The sequence below is a fragment of the Temnothorax longispinosus genome, chromosome 1, assembly GCF_030848805.1.
Source record: "Temnothorax longispinosus isolate EJ_2023e chromosome 1, Tlon_JGU_v1, whole genome shotgun sequence".
Lineage (NCBI taxonomy): Eukaryota > Metazoa > Arthropoda > Insecta > Hymenoptera > Formicidae > Temnothorax > Temnothorax longispinosus.
In genome coordinates, this window is record NC_092358.1 from 6,675,837 (window position 1) to 6,694,250 (window position 18,414).

General features: G+C 36.7%; 2 protein-coding genes across 3 annotated transcripts in view; both read left to right on the forward strand.

Moving 5' to 3' along the window:
• The first annotated feature begins 1,133 nt into the window (after window positions 1-1,133).
• R-l (rudimentary-like) lies at window positions 1,134-3,686 on the forward strand. 2 transcript variants are annotated; one of them, XM_071776674.1, is made up of 4 exons: window positions 1,134-1,340; window positions 1,582-1,727; window positions 2,172-2,655; window positions 2,754-3,686. In XM_071776674.1, exons 2-4 carry the CDS (start codon window positions 1,587-1,589, stop codon window positions 3,560-3,562), a joined length of 1,434 nt encoding a protein of 477 aa, XP_071632775.1. In that variant the 5' UTR covers window positions 1,134-1,340; window positions 1,582-1,586; the 3' UTR covers window positions 3,563-3,686. The 2 variants fall into 2 exon arrangements, with proteins under 2 accessions (XP_071632775.1, XP_071632783.1); XM_071776682.1 differs by having other exon boundaries at window positions 1,134-1,317.
• A 1,023-nt stretch (window positions 3,687-4,709) lies between these two features.
• Window positions 4,710-18,414, forward strand: part of Pino (protein pinocchio) — a 47,415-nt gene continuing 33,710 nt past the window's right edge. Inside the window, exons 1-2 of the mRNA XM_071776706.1 lie at window positions 4,710-4,924; window positions 5,232-5,447. Coding sequence (XP_071632807.1) covers window positions 5,294-5,447 — 154 coding nt within the window. The 5' untranslated portion in view covers window positions 4,710-4,924; window positions 5,232-5,293. The remainder of the gene's footprint in view (window positions 4,925-5,231; window positions 5,448-18,414) is intronic.

Sequence of the window (18,414 nt, forward strand, 5' to 3'; positions counted from 1 at the left end):
GAGTAAAAAATTAACGACGAGTCCATCAGTCTCGAAGTTGCCATATGCTAGCGCAGCTAGAGCTATATTATATGGAATCAAAACAAATATAAATCTATATACTTGGCGGTCAATTTCTGGATCTGCGCAGTTGTTTTTCTAACAGATATTATTTACTTACACTTTATTAATATTTTAATAATTAATATGTTAATATTTTAGATATACATATATTTTGCATATTTTATTTTTATATATTTTATATACATTTTACATATATGTTTGAAATAAAATGAAAAATTCTAAAACAATACGACATTGCCTCAGCAATCTTTGTCAAGTTACATATTATAATTATGATGCGCTGATAGAATAAGAAGGATATTTAATCAGATTGATTGAAAAATTTATTTAGATTTCTGGTATATGACTTTTATTATTGTCGTGTTCAGTGGAGGCTAACTGCAGACCCAACGCAACAACTTGAAAATATTAAACGCTACATATAAAAAGTATACATATATATTTAGGATTAAAAGTTGAATTTGTATTATGAATTTAGCACTTAATTATTGTTTTAGGTACAAAGAAATATTTTATTATTTTGTTTCCAACTTTACATATTATTTTAATGCACAGTTATTTATTTTTTTTCTGTAATTATATATATATATATAGTTTATATAATCGTATATTAATATTTTTGTTCAAAAACTTTAGAAATGTTTTATTTAAAAAGTTGACTGTTTAAACATTTAATTAAATCGATTAAATTTACTTGTTTATTTTGTGTTAATATTCCAATTTTGTATTAATTTTCCAATATTAATAATTTTATTTTATTTATATAAATATATTGTAATATTTGTAATTTTATTTGGAATACTGGTTAATAAGTTTTTCTGCGGTTGCAACAAATATTGGTATTTAATAAATCAGCTGCATAGAGTATTAATAACAAACTCCTTATTACCAATAACTCGTGCTATTTATCTTATAAAAACTTTTATCTATAATATTCTTATTTTATTTCTATAAGAGTGTAATGATACCAAGTTTTTCGAATCAGATGTACCTACATATAATACACTACTGTGCTACGTTCTTGACTTCTTGCACATGCGTCGAAAAATTGCGCAACTATCATGGTGCATGGTGGGGCTGCAGCGTTCGCTTTGGAGTTTGGACCTTTCGTGCTAAAAGCGGCTTGAAAACATCGCTCCATCTTTTTTCAACGTGTAACGAGCAATAAAGATGGACTGACGCTTTCAGCACGATAAGCGCCCAAAGCGAACGGATGGGATCGCCGACGACGCACGCCGACACGTGAATCACGTGGTTCGTACAAGCAAGAAATATAGGTTAGGTTTTTAATTTAACATTCTCTCTTTCTTTTTTCCTCAAAAATCCAGCTTATTGCTCGTAACATCGTAACTTACAATGTTTGCTGTAAAATCTCCAATAAATATATCCAGATATAATTGTCACATAAAGATAATAACGAGTTTAAAGAATACAATTTGCAGCTACTTGTCTCCGCGGTGTCATCGTCAAATGTTTAACTTTGAACGAAAATGTTTTAATGCATCGCTGTAATTACAGTCGACATGGAGGTGCTCTTGAAAGAATTAGCTGTGGAACTGTACGAGATTCAGGCCGTGAAATTCGGGGAATTTAAGACGAAAATCGGTTTAAAAACTCCGGTATATTTTGACTTGCGTATAATTATCTCTTATCCGAAATTAATGGTAAGTATATTACATATGTGAGCATCTTGATATATATATATTGTAGATTTATATTAATGCAGATTGACTTTAATCTCGATTTAATTCGCTTTTTATCTTTTTCAAAATCTTAAAACTAGAAGAAGATAAAAAGTAAATTAAACCGAGATTAAAGTTAGCCTACATTGGTAGAAATAGACATCAGAAATCTTGACTAAACTCTGGTTAACTTAATTGATGATTAACTCACTAGATGATATCACTTTTTTCAAGATGGATAAATGTACTAATTTTCTGACGCATAAAAAAAATATTAAATTACAGACAACCGATTACATAATCAGACATTTTGCTGTAAGCACTTTTGCCAGTTGAATTAATTTTTAATTGAGTTAACTGAAATTTAACCGAAGTTGCTTACGATGTGCAATGTAAAGGATACTAATTCATTTTTCTTTATCGTAGGCGAAATTAGCGAGAGCTCTGTGGACACTGGTGGACGATCCTACGAAAGTGTCCAGAATTTGTGGTGTCCCGTATACCGCCCTGCCATTAACAACACTGATATCGTCGGAGGAAAATATTCCCATGTTGATGAAGAGAAAAGAGGCAAAATCGTATGGCACGAAAAAGTTAATTGAGGGTGCCTTCTCACCCGGTGAGACTTGCGTGATCATTGAGGATATTATCACGAGTGGTAGTAGCATTTTAGAAACTGTCGACGCCTTGAAGAAGGAAAATCTGAGTGTGACGGAGACTTATGTGGTAATCGATAGGGAGCAGGGTGGCAGAAAGAATCTCGAGAATCATGGGCTCAAAGTCATGAGTCTGTTTGTGACTACGCAACTCATGAAGTATCTCCTCGAGGCTGGAAAGATCACACCTGAAATGTTCAAGGATGTTGATGACTACCTGGCAACAAATCGGGCACCGAGCGTTTCTGTTCGAGGTAAATTATTTGTAATAGATATTTTATAATTTTAACATGCTGAGCACTCTACATTCAAATTTTGTTCCAATCTTAATAACTGTTGCTTTTATCTACAGGTGTGCCGGACGACAGACTGGAGCTGCCATATAGTAAACGCGCAAAATTAACAATGAATCCATTGGCCTCAAAACTGCTGGAGCTAATGGAATCGAAGCAAACTAATCTCTGTTTAGCGGCCGACCTAAAGGAAGCGGACGCGATTTTGGAATTAGCAAACGTGACGGGGCCTCATATTGCCGTGCTGAAGACTCATGTGGACATCATAGAGGATTTCAATGAAAGCTTTATTCTTCGGCTTAAGAAACTGGCGAAGCAGCACAGGTTTTTATTGATGGAAGACCGCAAGTTTGGCGATATTGGCAACACGGTATCGTTGCAGTACAGACACGGCTTGTACAAGATCGCCGAATGGGCCGACTTGATCACAGTGCATCCGGTATCGGGAGCGTCTGTCATCGACACGCTGAAGAAAAGTGTGGAGAATATCAGCGAACCCCGTGGCATTTTTCTGGTCGCCGAGATGTCGTGCGAAGGTTCGTTGACCACCGGCGATTATACGAAGAGCGCGGTCTCGATGGCGGAGAAAGCCTCCGATCTGGTAGTAGGCCTCGTGAGCCAATCCAATCTTTCGGCGCAACCCGGACTGCTCCAACTGACACCCGGTGTCAAGCTGTCCAAAAGTGGCGACGGGTTAGGTCAACAATATAACGATCCGCGATCTGTTATCAATGCCGGTGCTGATTTAGCAGTCGTTGGCAGGGGTATCACGCAGGCGCCTGACGGTTATCTGAAGGCCACTTTAGAATACAAAAGGGAACTTTGGAACGCGTACGAGGAGCGGATAAATGCATTCAATATTACATAGTAATATATTGTAATTGATATATCATTTACAAATTATTTTTCTACAATTTTATCTTCTGTTCCAGCGGGATCTGCGCAGAGATATTTTTCCAGCACTTATATTTTAATAAATATTTTAATTGTTAGATTTTCGCAGTACAGTTTTTGCATATATTCCTTTTTTCGATAAAATAAAAATATAAAACACATATGTATGTATATACATACATAACATACATAACATACATTTTATATGATTTTAAATTTTTCAAAGATAATCTAAATTATAGTAAAATAGAATGAAAAATTCTAAAACAGTACATTGCCTGAGCATTTATCTTTGCTAAATGATTATGACGCACTAATAGAATAAATATATTTAATCAGATAAAGTAAAAAGCTTCTTTATATTTTTAGTAAGACTTATTTTATCTATAGAATAACAAAGACAATAGCAGGAAACCTACGAGTTTTTGAATCGATTTAATGTTAAAAATAGGTATGTATTTATTATTAATCGAACTTTGCATAATTTGTACAAATACACAATTTATTCCACAGAAATGATGATAAGTATTATTTTTATATGAATACATATAACACATACTTGTACAAAGCAGAACTCCGTCTGTTTTTTTTTTTCTTTCTATTTTGTGACAGATAAATCTAAAGGTGTTTACAGGGTAAGGCCCTTCTTCTCGTCGTAATTTTTTTTAATTTTTTTAAATAAGTGATCACGAATTTGAAGTTAGTAACCGTCGAGCACGTAGTACAGTATACGTTCAGAAGTTATTTTATTAAACGAATCCTCTACGATACGTATCGCTTTCTCACAACCCATTCTGACGTGCTGCAATCCCTTTTTGAAAAATTCATATTTTTAAAATATAAAATGCAGTAGCTTCCCGCGCTTGCGTGTAGATAACAATATAATAACATACATTATATAAAACTGAAATATCGCGAATCTCTCAATCTCTGTTATCAAAACATGGATTTAAGAGATTTAAAGAAAAGATGGATTTGAGAATAAGCTGCTCGATCTCGTTGCGAATCGCAGATCGCCGAGAGAGGCGGCACGCGGCATCGTCCTGAAGTCAGTCGCGCGCCATTCGTCAGCGAGCGGCGATTTTTCCGTGCGATAATGCACGTCAGGTGTCAGTCGACAGCCGCTTGTCGTCGCGCGCGGATCATCGAAAAAAGGGGAAGGAGAGAGGGAGAGAGAGAGAGAGAGAGAGAAAACGAGCGTCACGACAGATCCTTGAGTCTTCCGCAAAACCTAACTGATAACGAATGTCGCGAAGGTGACGGTAACGATAAGCTGAGCCTGATGAGCATGTCGGCGTGACATATCGTTCGCACCATCGTTAACTGACGTTAACAGGTAATGAAATTATCGCTGCGCAATTTGTATAATCCCGTAATCGCGCCATGTGCCGCCAACTTCACTCCGCTCGCCGTTTTCGAAACGCGAAAGCGTGTGTCGATCGTCAAAATGATCGAACGACGGACGGCGCGCGGAATGAACGTATCCAAAATTTTGAATACTCCGAGTAATCAAAATTACGTGATATTCTACATAATCCTTTAGTAATAACGAAATTCCGCAGCGTACATTTGAATTTCTACGATTCCGCAAAAATGGTGGACGTGACATTTCACGGGCTGCGCTTCTTGTCCGCCGATTTTAGAGAGCCGAGGCGGTCGAGGCATCGTCCTTCGTCCCTCATCGGCACACCGCCACCGGCGCGGCATGACGGAGACGACGACACTGACGGAATTCGAGGAAAGCGTGTCCTTCGACGCGGACGATCCGGACTTCGCGCCGCCAACGTCGGACGCGGTGCGAAATGTCCTTCTCCGCGACGCGCGTCGCTTCGCCGACGCCAAATACGACGTTAGCAAAGGTAGGCACACCCCGACTGCCTCCTAATCGCTCTCCCCTCCCCACCTCCTCTCGTCGCCGGCGGCGTTCTTTATTTTTAGCCTATTTTTAGTCTAATTTTAGCCCTCACTTTAAACTCGACTTAATCGCTTCAATTTACGGCGGATTAATGATCGTAATGGAAGAGGGGGAGGGGACTGAACGTTAGAAATTGAGCGATATCATTACTATCGATTATTTTCATGGTATTGAGCTTCGAACGGTGGTGCTGTTTTAAAAAGAACGCCCACAGCTTATTGTGCTTTCCGTAAATAACTTATACGCCCAGAAAGCCCTCTTTCTCCTCTTCTTTTCCGTTTCTTCGTGAAACGGAGACGTGAAATAAGGCGCAAGTTTTAGAACAATATATTTTTAATTAATTAAACTAAACGTCAATTCAATTATTTATTTATCGAGTGAATCAACGACAAAAAGGCCATTATAATTAAGAAGAAAAGAACTCACGTTGTTACAAAATACAGCGTGCAATCATTTTATTGTATTTTTAGACTAGACTGTTCCAAGGTTAAGCAAAATCGATGCCGAGATTATGGGATGTCGATGGCGAGGTGTCGTTACTTCACATTGCAATATTACGATATTACATAAGACGATAGTACATTTTTGACTCGTGCGGTTATGAAATTTTGTGGAAAGTAGATAAATTAACAGGAATTTACATTCCACTTTCTAAATTTATATTCTATAAAACTCACACGAACGTCGATGATATCTCGATATCAAGAACGCGATCCTAAAAAACTCTGCCCTTTTCTACTATCCTGTCTATCCTTCCATCCTCTTGCAAGTAAATAATACAATTTTTCAATAGAAAAACCATGTTGTATTATATACCGCTTTCTAAGTCACGCTTTATTCGGTTATATCGCTACGTTTTACACTCTAAAGATCGACAAGATTGTCTATCTAATCGCTTCTAAGATATACAAGACGCGAGGTATACAATAATGGTGACGGTTTGTGACGAGAAATTGGTGACGAGATAAAGAGAAATCCGCGCGAAATCCGAGTAGGCGATCTCTAAAATAATCGGCAATTATCTCGAGGAGATTGGGTATTTCTCGTTTCGCAGCTTCTCCGCGATACTACACTGCAAATCCAGTGTGTTATTTTAACCGAAGCTCTTCTTACACATTTCTTTTGCCGTTTTAAATCACGTCATTTAACACGGTTGAACGTATTAACTTTTAATTTGATACGATTAATAACGGGTTAATTTAATTAACATGCAACAAAACATGTAAAACGAGCTTCAGTCAAATGTGTCATTTTCAGACATTTATGCGTGCAGAAGTAACACACTTGGATTTATAGTGTCCGTTTTGCTTTCACACACAATCAGAAAATTCGTGTACTTTTGTGAAAAAATATGCTGATCAAAGTTTTTGTATTAAATAATCAACATGTCCATGTGTAAATTTAACACATATCTGCTATATATGTTAACTAAACAAATATAAAATCTAAAATTATTAAAATGTTTTAAAAAAATATATTAAAGTAACAATTTGTACATATTTATTAAATGTGTTAAAATTGACAGAAAAAGAGTGCTAATTTTACTCTATAAGAGTTGTTACATTTGTAAAATATAAAAAGGACATTTCTTATGTGTTAATTTGATCATAAAAGTTATTGTACACCCAATTAATTCCAAATCACGATCAAAATTACATTTCTTTTTTATATTAACATAGTATCAGTGTTACACTTGACACAAACACATTATGTTAAATTAATACCAAAATTGAGTGAACCGTATGTTAAACATAAGTAACACAAGTTTTCCTGTGTTTTAATGTGCAGCGACGCTCGTGTTGGCGCGTGTCGGTGTGCCGTCGTACATTCGTAAAGCGGCCACGCGCCACGTCCGGATCAGCGCGGCGCGTGACCGATGCGTGCGATATCGCGACTCGACGAGCGTCGCGCGTGTTAGATTTTAAAGTGCGCAAAACGCGAAATTCTCGCGCGCGCAATTTTCGCACGGATATTCGGATACGCGGCATTCCTGATGAGTGATGAATAAACGAAGAAGAGAGAGGGACGCGCGCGCGCGCGTCGGCGCTTGATCCGTTCTTATACGCAAAGACCGACCGCTCGCACTTTCATCCGTCGATCTTTGTCCGCGGCCGTGATATGAATGAATTAACGATGACACGGCGACGGAAGTGCTACATTTGCAAAGCGAAATCTTTTACGTAACGGAATTTTCCTCGCGCACGTTCATTCGGGCCCGGTCACGATTAATCCGAGATTATATTCTTTGTAGGAAGGGAAAAAAAGTCCATCTTTTATTTAAAAGACATTTAAAACGCGTGTCTGAAAGAGATAGCACAACTCAGTGACGTGTTTGCAATAGCTTTTGATTTTTATGTGCCGTCTGGATTGTCTGGACTTTATCTCTGGATTCGAATAAAAACATGCACGAATTTTGGTGCGAGAATATGATTAAGTCGGTACATCGCTGAATATATGATTTTATCTAAGCTTCTTTATCTCTCTCTTTGATTCATATAATATAAATGTAGGGATAAAAGCATTAAGGACGTTCTCTCGTCCTTATACTAGAGAAAATCGATTTTCTTAGGATTTTCTTGAAACTGTGAATATACGTTAATTTAGGTGTGCTTTATGCGTGGTATAAATTTCAGTACCTCTTCCGGTATAAAAAATTAAGATACTGAGCCTCAAAGTTTCAACTTTTACTAATGAAAAGGTTTTCCAGGCCAAACGGTAAAAGATATGAGGTTAGCCAAGAGGACCAAAGTTTCTCCTCTCGTCGAGTTCTATAAGGAAAAAGCCAAAACTAAAAAAAATTAAATTTAAAAAATTATTTTTTAAACTAATTTGAGGCTCAGTATCTTGATTTTTTATACCGGAAGAGGTACTGAAATTTATACCACGCATAAAGCACACCTAAATTAACGTATATTCACAGTTTCAAGAAAATCCTAAGAAAATCGATTTTCTCTAGTATAAGGACGAGAGAACGTCCTTAAAGTGAATCGCGAGAGTTTTTATAAAATTAGGTAAACATTTGTGAAAAATCAAGATCGTTAATTCTGATTACAGGATCAGGTTATTTAATCTTTTAATACATTTTATATAGACACAAGATTTTTTTAAATCGTAGATTTATATTAATTTTATGTTGCTCTGCTGTTTAATCCCGTTAAAAACGCGAAGCGAGAAAGGTGGGGACGCGGAGAGAGTCGTAATATTTTTAAACGAAGACTCACATCTCGAGAATCGCGTATTCAATTTCGCGGAATCAATTCTCGCTCTGTGTTGGTTCCGCTAACAATCCGCCTACTCTTTGCATATATTTCCATGCTGCTGCGATAAACCGCGATCTTCTCTCGCGGAGGGATGAATCAGCGCGCAGACGAAAATGAGGATCTTCTCGGAAGGATCTCACGCGGAGAGAACGCGGGCGCTCTCCTTATCGTTCTTGCCCCATCCCCCCGTCGTCGTGCCCCGCGCGACTCTATTATTATATTATACTAACACGCACGGCGAAGGGCACGAAACTCGATCTACCGACAAAATTGGATCCGCGACGGCTATCGCTTTCCTTCCCGAGAACTCGACGTATGTCGGAACCGATGCCGGTGGTAGTGGTGTTAAGTATACGTCTCGCACGTGCACTAATCGTGCAAATAAAGAGTATCCTTTGTTATATGCGATAGGGGAGGAGGGAGGGTAGAGAGACGCACCTTCGTCGCCACCGAAGGGTATCATTTGGGTTCTTGGGTAGGTTCATTCGTAAATGATAAGAATTGACGAGTATTATTTTGCAAAAGGGGAGAATTTAGTGTGTAAGCACAATTAAAGCATTACATGTCTAAAATTAATTAAATGAAAAATTATATACCGCGCGTAGAGTCATATATTATTCGATTTTTTTTATTTCAAAAGAAAAAATATATACTTTATTAATCTTTATTACGTATATCGTATATGTATACTGTGTATGTGACTGTATTTCTCGAAAATAAAAATAATAAATAAAATACATGATTTTATATATAGATATATCGTATATTTTATTTGCTATTTTTATTTTTAAAAGAATACCTACATATGTATATAAAGGATATGTTTTTTCTTTCAAAATAAAATATCAAATATCCCGAAATAAAATATCAAATAATATGCGATTATACATATGTATAAGGATGTTTTTTCTTCCAAAATAAAATATCAAATAATATACGATTATACATATATTCTGTTACGCACATCAAACCAAAATTAACAAATTATATAATTCTATTTCATACACGTTACTTCTTCTTTGTGAAATATTTAACTTTAGATAAAAAGATTAAACGTAGAAATTAATTAACTAATTTTTTGTTTGATATAATTTTGCACGTACAGATTTATAATTACCGTACAGTTCTCTACCCTATCAAACGCATCGGTTTCTCATAATCGCCCGTTAGATGGCGACTAGAAGCCTTTTTCTAAATGGAGAATATTGAAGCTGGATAATCTTATGACTATAGTACTCAACCTTGTGTTCTTTTTCATGCAATATAAAAAAAAATGAAAAATATATTGATGAAAGTTAAATCGAATCTTACAAAGGCATCACATTCATATGTCATTGCATGTCTTACATATGAAATAAATGAGAAACATGTAATTAATGCGTTTAAATTTATTTCTTTACGTATTTCGTTTCTCTGCGCAGTGAATTTTTTTAGCACTTAACGGCCTCAGTTTTTTATTTGCATCGTTGCACAATCTGCTACATTGCATGCGCGGAAAAGAAAAGATGTTAAAGAATTGCTTTCGATGTAGAACATATTCTGCTAAAAAAAGCAGACAAGTTCAAACCCGAGAGATTGAATTACGCGTGCACGAGTGGTTCTCCTTACACGTGCGCACGTGGCTCGTGTACACGCGAGTTCAATAATACACGTGAACCAGCGAATTCACCGGGAATTCCTATTCCGCAGCGCTTCTGCCGCTTCTACGTTTCTGAAGTAAATCGAGCATAATGAAACGCCTGAAAGAGAACAAGGAAAAGATTCACAGATCACGAGGCGCAGTTAAAGAAATGGTTGTTTGGCCGCTCGTCCCATTTGTTTTGCTTCTTCGTCTTTCCATTTACAATATTTACATCAATAAACTCGGAGACTCGTTTCATCATCCCCGAGAGATCGAAAAGTTGTGCGTTTGTTTTTTTTTTTGCGCGTGCGAAATTTTCTGCGAAAACAGGGTCGCCGGGTTTATCGAAGACCCCCTGCGTACGTAGGCGCCACGACCTCTCAACTTTCACATTAGCGTCTGTGATAACGATAATAAATCATACCATACTACGTATATGCTGGTTATCTCAGAAATTATTATTACCGCTTTCCTCTCGATTGACCTCTACGTGAAGTTAATTCCATTTTTAGAATGTCGACAAAGTTTTGGGGTTCTTGATACGTTCCCCAGAAAACTTTTGCTACTAAAAGATAGAAATCCAAAGGTACATATGTAGTTACACGAAAATGATGAAATAACTTTTTTATTTTCGATTAAGATAAAAAAAAGTGAGTAAAACAACATATTTTGGACTTCTGTACTTTTTTACGTGTACCCTTATAGAAATTTAATACTGTAAGTGATTTTTTGGCTAGTGATTAATCATTTAAAAGCACTATTAAAAGCACTATTAACAGTGCTTTTAATAGTGCTTTTAAGTGATTAATTACTAGCCAAAAAATCACTTACAGTATTAAATTTCTATAAAGGAATAACTCTATAAAAATTGTTTACTCTCCTCTCGTTCTATCTAAAAATTCGTCTTTATTACGAAATTATTCTGAATTGGAAAAATATACGTTTAAGGGTGAATGCATTCAACAACGCGTTATCGGCCTATCCTACGAAAGACTTCGGTTTAAATTTATCTCCCAGCAGCGAACTCGTCGCTCACGCACTTTGCGATCCAAAGACCAAAGACTGCGTTCGCTTTGGGCGCTTTCGTGCTGATGAAAGCGTCAGTCCATCTTTATTGCTCATTACATGTTGAAAAAAGATGGAGTGATGCTTTCAGTACGAAAGCGTCCAAAGCGAACGCAGCAAAAGTGCAACGTCTAGACGCGTATTATTTGTGTTTTTTCGTTTTTTTTTTTTTTTTCGTGGTGACAACGGCCGATATTCAAGCGAGGATATTTCCACAATTCTACCGCGTTAATAAAATATGTTAATGCGTTAAATGAAAATGATCAACAGACGTGCTGTAATATATATTCGACATAATAATAAATTCTGAGACGATGCATAAAAAAATTTGTCTACCGAAAAAAATTAAGCCTAAATGACAGTCACTGTTTTTCCTTATTTATCAACTTTATCTCTTTTATGTGATGTAACAATGTAATTAAACGTTATTATATATTGGTAGTAATAAATTAGGAAAGAAATATATTTATTATCACGAATGTATAAAGTGACGCGGCAGTTTAAATATCGCACGAGTTATTTATGTAACCAGGCAGTAAAATATGAATATTTATCCGAATCGTCGCGGATGCACCTTCACATCGCGACATTCGACATGACCGTACTGCTATTATCGATTATAAGTAAGCGCTTATCGTCTACAATGCGCGATATCGCGAAGATTCCACTAGTCAGTTTGCCGATATATAATAATTCGATCGCGTTTCCGCCCGACGACGCGCAGTACGACGTCAATTGTAATTTTACGTGGCCTTGTATTGTGAAAACGCCACGGGCAGTGGCTAAGCTATAACTTAACGCGATAATTACATAATATCGCAAAAAATACAATAGGAGAGACCTAATTTTCAGTATTTTTACTTAATGGTAATTAAACATGTTCTTTCAAGGAATTCTCACCGCACAAGTTTTTTTTTTATAAAATATGTTCGACGAATCGAATTGAATTGTTATTTTAAAGTCGTTTTACGAATCCTCTCTTCCACGACAAATTATTGTCATTATCGATTTAATAGTGAGATAACTTTATTAATGGAGAAGTCGCATTTTTCTTTCTTATATTTTTCTCAGAAACATAAACATTTTTTGCCGCCCGTGTAATATTGCGATTTGAGAAACTCTGAATCAGAGAATAACTGGAAGCGAGCGTTCTTGGTGCATGAGCCAGAAGTATGAAACCTAATATATCTTCAAGGAACTGCCTTTGTCCGGGTATGTCAAACTCGTTATCGGCGTGATCCACTTAATGAGACGAGCGGCAATGGAGGCGTCGGTTAGGTACGTGCGGCGTAATGTCAAGTTCGCGCTTTAATGCCGTGACGGTCATCGACGCATTCTGTGTCTCCCGTCTCTATTAATACATATATATAGATACGCTACATATAACTATTTGCATTTACATATACCAAAGAAAATGAGAGTTCAAGAAAACAAGATATACAAGACGATAAAAAAATGATACGATATAAATAAGTTTTTATCGGAGCATTAAAATCTAAAAGCAAAATAAAATTTATATAAATAAGAAAAGCGAGATGATGATGGAGGAAATTTCCGCAGAAGTCAGCTTTAATGATAACTTCGACTCGATTTTAATATGACAGGATCGTCTCTCTTTTTTATTTTCCGTCTGGTTGTGCGATTCGAACGGAGTCGTGTGCGCGCGACGACGCCGAGATTGCAATGTCAATAACAATCCCCGTTCTCTTGAGTTGGCGGTAGAGATAAGTATGACGAAAACATACCGGGGCGATACTCACTGGGGGTCTGATAACCCCCATCGAGGAAGCCGCCGCTTTTTTTCATCTCATTTATCACTGACACTATATATATTGTTTTCTATATTAGGCATTAGCTTGTATGTGCGTGTACGGATATGAGGCACGACATTTACACAACGAATTATGTAACAATAATCCCGTCAGTTTACAGCAGTTTTATTTTAACCTTTGTTGTGCACACAGGGGTCAAAATAGACCCCGGCGTTTTTTCAAACGCGTTTTTCTAATACGTACAATACGTACAAATATTAAAAATTAAATTTTTTATGCATTTTTTAGTGAAAAAAGTCCATTTTTCGGTTTCTTTAGTTAACATATCATTTATAATTCTTTTATGTTGCAAGATATTAATGAAACCTATTAGACTTAATTTGGAAGCTTTGAACAATAGCCAGCAATTTTGTTTGAGTCAAAATAACGAATTGTACGTCTGTAATAAACAATTAAGTGACTCTAATAGACCCCCTGTGCACAATACGTAATTTTGAAGAGGTGTGCACAACAAAGGTCAAAAGATAACAGCGACTCCCCTGCCTTCCCCGTGATACGTTGTTGCTAATCTCACGCATCTTCAATAAAATTCAGATACATACCATTTTATGATTGTCGAGATAAATCGGCAAAATGATGCATAAAAGTCCCGCTTTCTCCGAAAAAACTCTAGCGATCTAAAATGTTAAATTATAGAAATTTATCGAAAATCGACCTAAAAAGAGGGAGAACCTCCAACGTGGGGCATCTTTCTCCGGAAATACGATATGTCGTCGTATAGAAAATGCAAATTGCTCTTCTCTCTCTCCTTTTCCGTATTTTACATGCGTCGTGCACATATCGGGCAGGAACGAGTTCTCGTAACGATCTCTCGGGACGTTTATTGATGTGGACACACTTTTATTTTTTGCTCTATTAAGTCTTTATTTAAACGCTCTAATCACGACGATGCTGCCGCGACTTTCCTTCGAAAGACGTAGTCACCTTTGCAGTATTTTTATGCATCTTTATTCATGCGACCTAATTGTTTGCCTCACTTGTTTCATCTTCCTCATTCCGGAATATTCATTCCGGGATGATCGTCACGAGCGAACCGTAATAAATTCGCCTTTATCTCGTTACGCACTTACTTAAGCAAAGCGAATAATTTCTTCGAGGTTTTCCTACATACGTAAAGTCCTACGTAAATTCAATTTATGCAGCCTCTACATAAATTGTTTCAAAGCAACGACGTAACATCGTCAGGAGACAACTCCGTCATCCATTCATCGCGGTTTGCGTGTTCAACTCTGCCTTTATAATTTTTTTTTATTCTTGTTAAGTTCCGCACCTCCTACGTAACGAAACTAATTAATGAGTTCTTTTCTTTACTCTTTTTTTCATCGTCGAAAATATACAACGACGAGTGGTTTGTGTCGTGTAACTTTTTTTTATAATTATTGATCTTAGAGAGAGAGAGAGAGCATTGAGTGAAGGATATTGGATTACGTGTTTCATTAGTTGTTGAAATGTTTATTAAGGGATCGTCCTTAAAGCTAAGCTTGTCGGCAGAGTTCAACTTCTTTATTAAGACTGATTAAGACGGCCTATTCACCGCCGGGCCCTCCTCTATATATAATGTAGAAATTACGCGAATACATATGCATGTATACGCCATATACGCACACGCGGACACACACGTACGCGCGAGAATAAGCAATTTCCTTAAACGAAGGAAGTGGGCAAGTGCCTAACCTTCTCTCCAATAGGAGTCACAACCTGAATGGCGCTTTACAAGCGGTAAAATGCATTCACGTGATTGGCATCTCGGGTATACTTGCAACTTGCAACTCGTGCGTTCCGCGTAAAAGAGTCACGGCGGTCTCGCGCTGCGCGTCTACCTGGCGCGAGACACTGATGCCGTGTCTCTTGATATGCCGTTTCCCAAGTAACTCGAATCCCACGTGTCGTTAGATATCGATTTCGTGACCAGCGGTCTACGCATCAGGATTTCAATTGGCATTTATAATGTATCTCCATCGATTTTCCAAGTTATATTAATTAATCTTTACTGAAGTTGTTACAACTTGATGCTGAAAAGACGAACGATGTATTTTGAAAGTATACATTATGTATAATATGTATATAATGTTTATAGAAAGTATATTTTTGTACGTAACGTAGCATAAAAATTCAAGAAAAGATTTTTCATTACACTTTTATCGTCGTTACGTTTTCAGTATTATTTTATATTACACGCGTATAAAATACTTTTCGTAATTTAATGCATATAAAATTTGAAGAAAGCGCGTTTAACATATTTCACAAGGTAAATTCTATAAGATTTGAAGAAAGTATATTGGAAAGCGGTAAATTCGCTCAAAATTTCACTTTAGTCTGATCTAAAGAAGGTGAACCTGGATGGTCAACCGAGGAATCTCGACGAATGTTCTTATTGCGGTTTATCCTGGTTTCGTCTGCGCGCGCGAAGCTCATCCTGACCGAAAAAGAACACCGTACACGGTAGAACGGCTATTTTTAGCAGCCGGTGTTGTATGTCCTGCATCTTTTATTAGCTAAGCAGTTTGCGTTGAAAAACATTCTTAACAGAATTGCTGATAATTCGGACTGCATACGTAAAACCACTTTGGAAAGAATTGCACGCGCGCGCACGTGTATTATGTAATCCTATATCAATAATACATCTTATCGCTGATCTCGAATAAATTCTACACGATTGACTTCGTAATGATACAAATTTGCTTGATTTTGGAATAATACGCAACGAATTACTTACTCTGCTATTTACATTTCTAATGATCTAATAAAAACAGATCTCTGTCTTTACGAAAGATTTAATGGAAACATAAATCGATTACTTACAAAGTCTTTATCTTAATCTTATTAAAGATATTTCAAACTGCAGATTTAAATGGACCGCTGCTTAACCGCTGATTAACACATAATATCTAATTTCGTCTATTTTTTTGAAAAACGGTAACAAACGGTAATTCACAATTTGTAACTTTGACATTTCTACGGACCTCGTCGTTCGTCGACCATTTTCTCAGACGCCAGATGGTCCTGAGATCTGTTTGCCTCCGATGCGAAATCACCTGACTGCCGCTGCCGGTGCAATCCGGCTCGTATACGCTTTGAGAAAAGCTGCGTTAAGAGAATAGTAGCAGTGTCATCATGTTTACCCGTTCAACTGTATTTACGGCGAAATACGCATCGTACGCTATACCATATGTCGACTATATGGCGCGCTATTAAATTAAATTTATATTTAGCCACGAATAAATCGCGTCGTGTCTAAAAATAGCCACTTCCAGGTGCGAGGTGGTCTTTAGTTTGTCCGAACAATTATTTCGCTTTACGCGCTTATTTTAAGTGCAGTCCCACCTCGAATTCCTATAAGGTGCTTATTCTTCATTACCGGATATTGTTTGAATGGAAAGATTTTTTTAAACCTATTCTCGAGTTCAAACTCAAGCGAGCAACATATTGTCATTTCTGAAGAAAATCACGTTATTTAGAAATATCGTGTACCATGCACATTTATTTTTATTTGAAAGTTACATTTATAGTTTGTCTCTTTAATACTAATTCTAAATAAAGTAAATTCAATTAAAATTTTATATGGAACTCGATAAAGTTATGTATTACGTGGAACAATAAATTTAGAGTGAGAATATATTTGAATGAATATATATACATATATTTTTTTTGAGAACTTAATGATTCTTTTGTCTTTCTTGCGTATGTCGTCGCACGCACTTGCGTGTGTATTTTAATTTTTCTGCGCAAAGAATTATATTTGACGCAATCGACATTGGAAATGCAAATATTTGCGATTTACGTCGCGAAAAAACTGTCGATCTCTCTTTACCTCTCTCAATCGGCGGTTCTGTCGTTAACAGAAAACACAGATTCCCAACATTCTACGGCTCTTATCTCAGGTGTTTGAACTCCGTTGAAATGTCAGATAAGTAATGAGCGCGTTCGAAAAAGTATATCTTTTGTTGCAAGCTCGCTATATACTGGTACGATCGCGCTCGTCATCGTCGACCTCGAATTTCGCAACGGCACACGCGCGAAACGTGACCACGAGCGCGCCGCGAAATCGTTTATCTGATAAGGTGCGAAAGGTGGCCGCGTTCTTATACGGCAGCCGATTTCCTTTCCGTTCTCTTCGCCCAATAATAACTTAATGAGCGTTGATAACTTAAAGATAACTTAAAGATACAGGGTACGTGATGTAGATGTAAAAAAAAAACCGGTTGATCGTTTTTCGATCGGTCACGCTTATTTGCATTGATAAAGAACATTTAGGCGAGAAACATTTTATGTCAGAATTTATAAAGTTCAGAATAAACGAGACAGGAAATTACATACATGTATATAATTTGTAGTTTATAGTAATATTATAAAATACGGCGCATACATATACTATATATTAAATTGTTGTACGGATATAAGTTACTTTTTTATTTTCAGTTAAATTATTATTATTTACTTATGTTTCTATATAAATATAAGTACATATGTTTCAAGATTAAACAATTATCGAATCTTATAAACGAAATTTGCGTAACTTTTTTCTAAATATAAAATATATATTTTAGAAATGAAAAAAATAGATACTATATAAAATAAGATTTGTGAAAAAAATACTTGAGACAAGGGGAATCGATTAGATATTTATACATATTTGTGTCCGTTCACGTGATCACAGTAAATGATCATGCTTTATTTTCTGTTTGGGAGAAATTTTTGGTTCGAGGAACAAGAAATGAGAAAGATTATGACATATCATCAAGAAACGAGTCACCAGACCCGACAATTCCTACGATAAAATGCCGCTGGCATATGGGTCCGAACGTGCGCGCAGCTCTGAACTTCAGCACGCGAGATAAATCACGCAGATGAGACAGAAATTTACTGCGTTTATTGGGGCAACGCACGCGCTGCAAAAGTGATTTACATACGATGAATGATGAAATTATGAAGCTGAGCGAATCAGAGTGAAGACGCGTGACCGGAATCTCTATTTCGAACGCGGCGTGTGCAGTAAAAATTACCGGAGTTTCCTGACCAATCGATAGCCGTAACACACCACGCAGGACCTATGACCTTGGTGTCTGGAAATTATCTCGTTCTGTAATATTTGTAGGAATATTACCACCACTCTCCGCTTGGATTCCTTCAGTA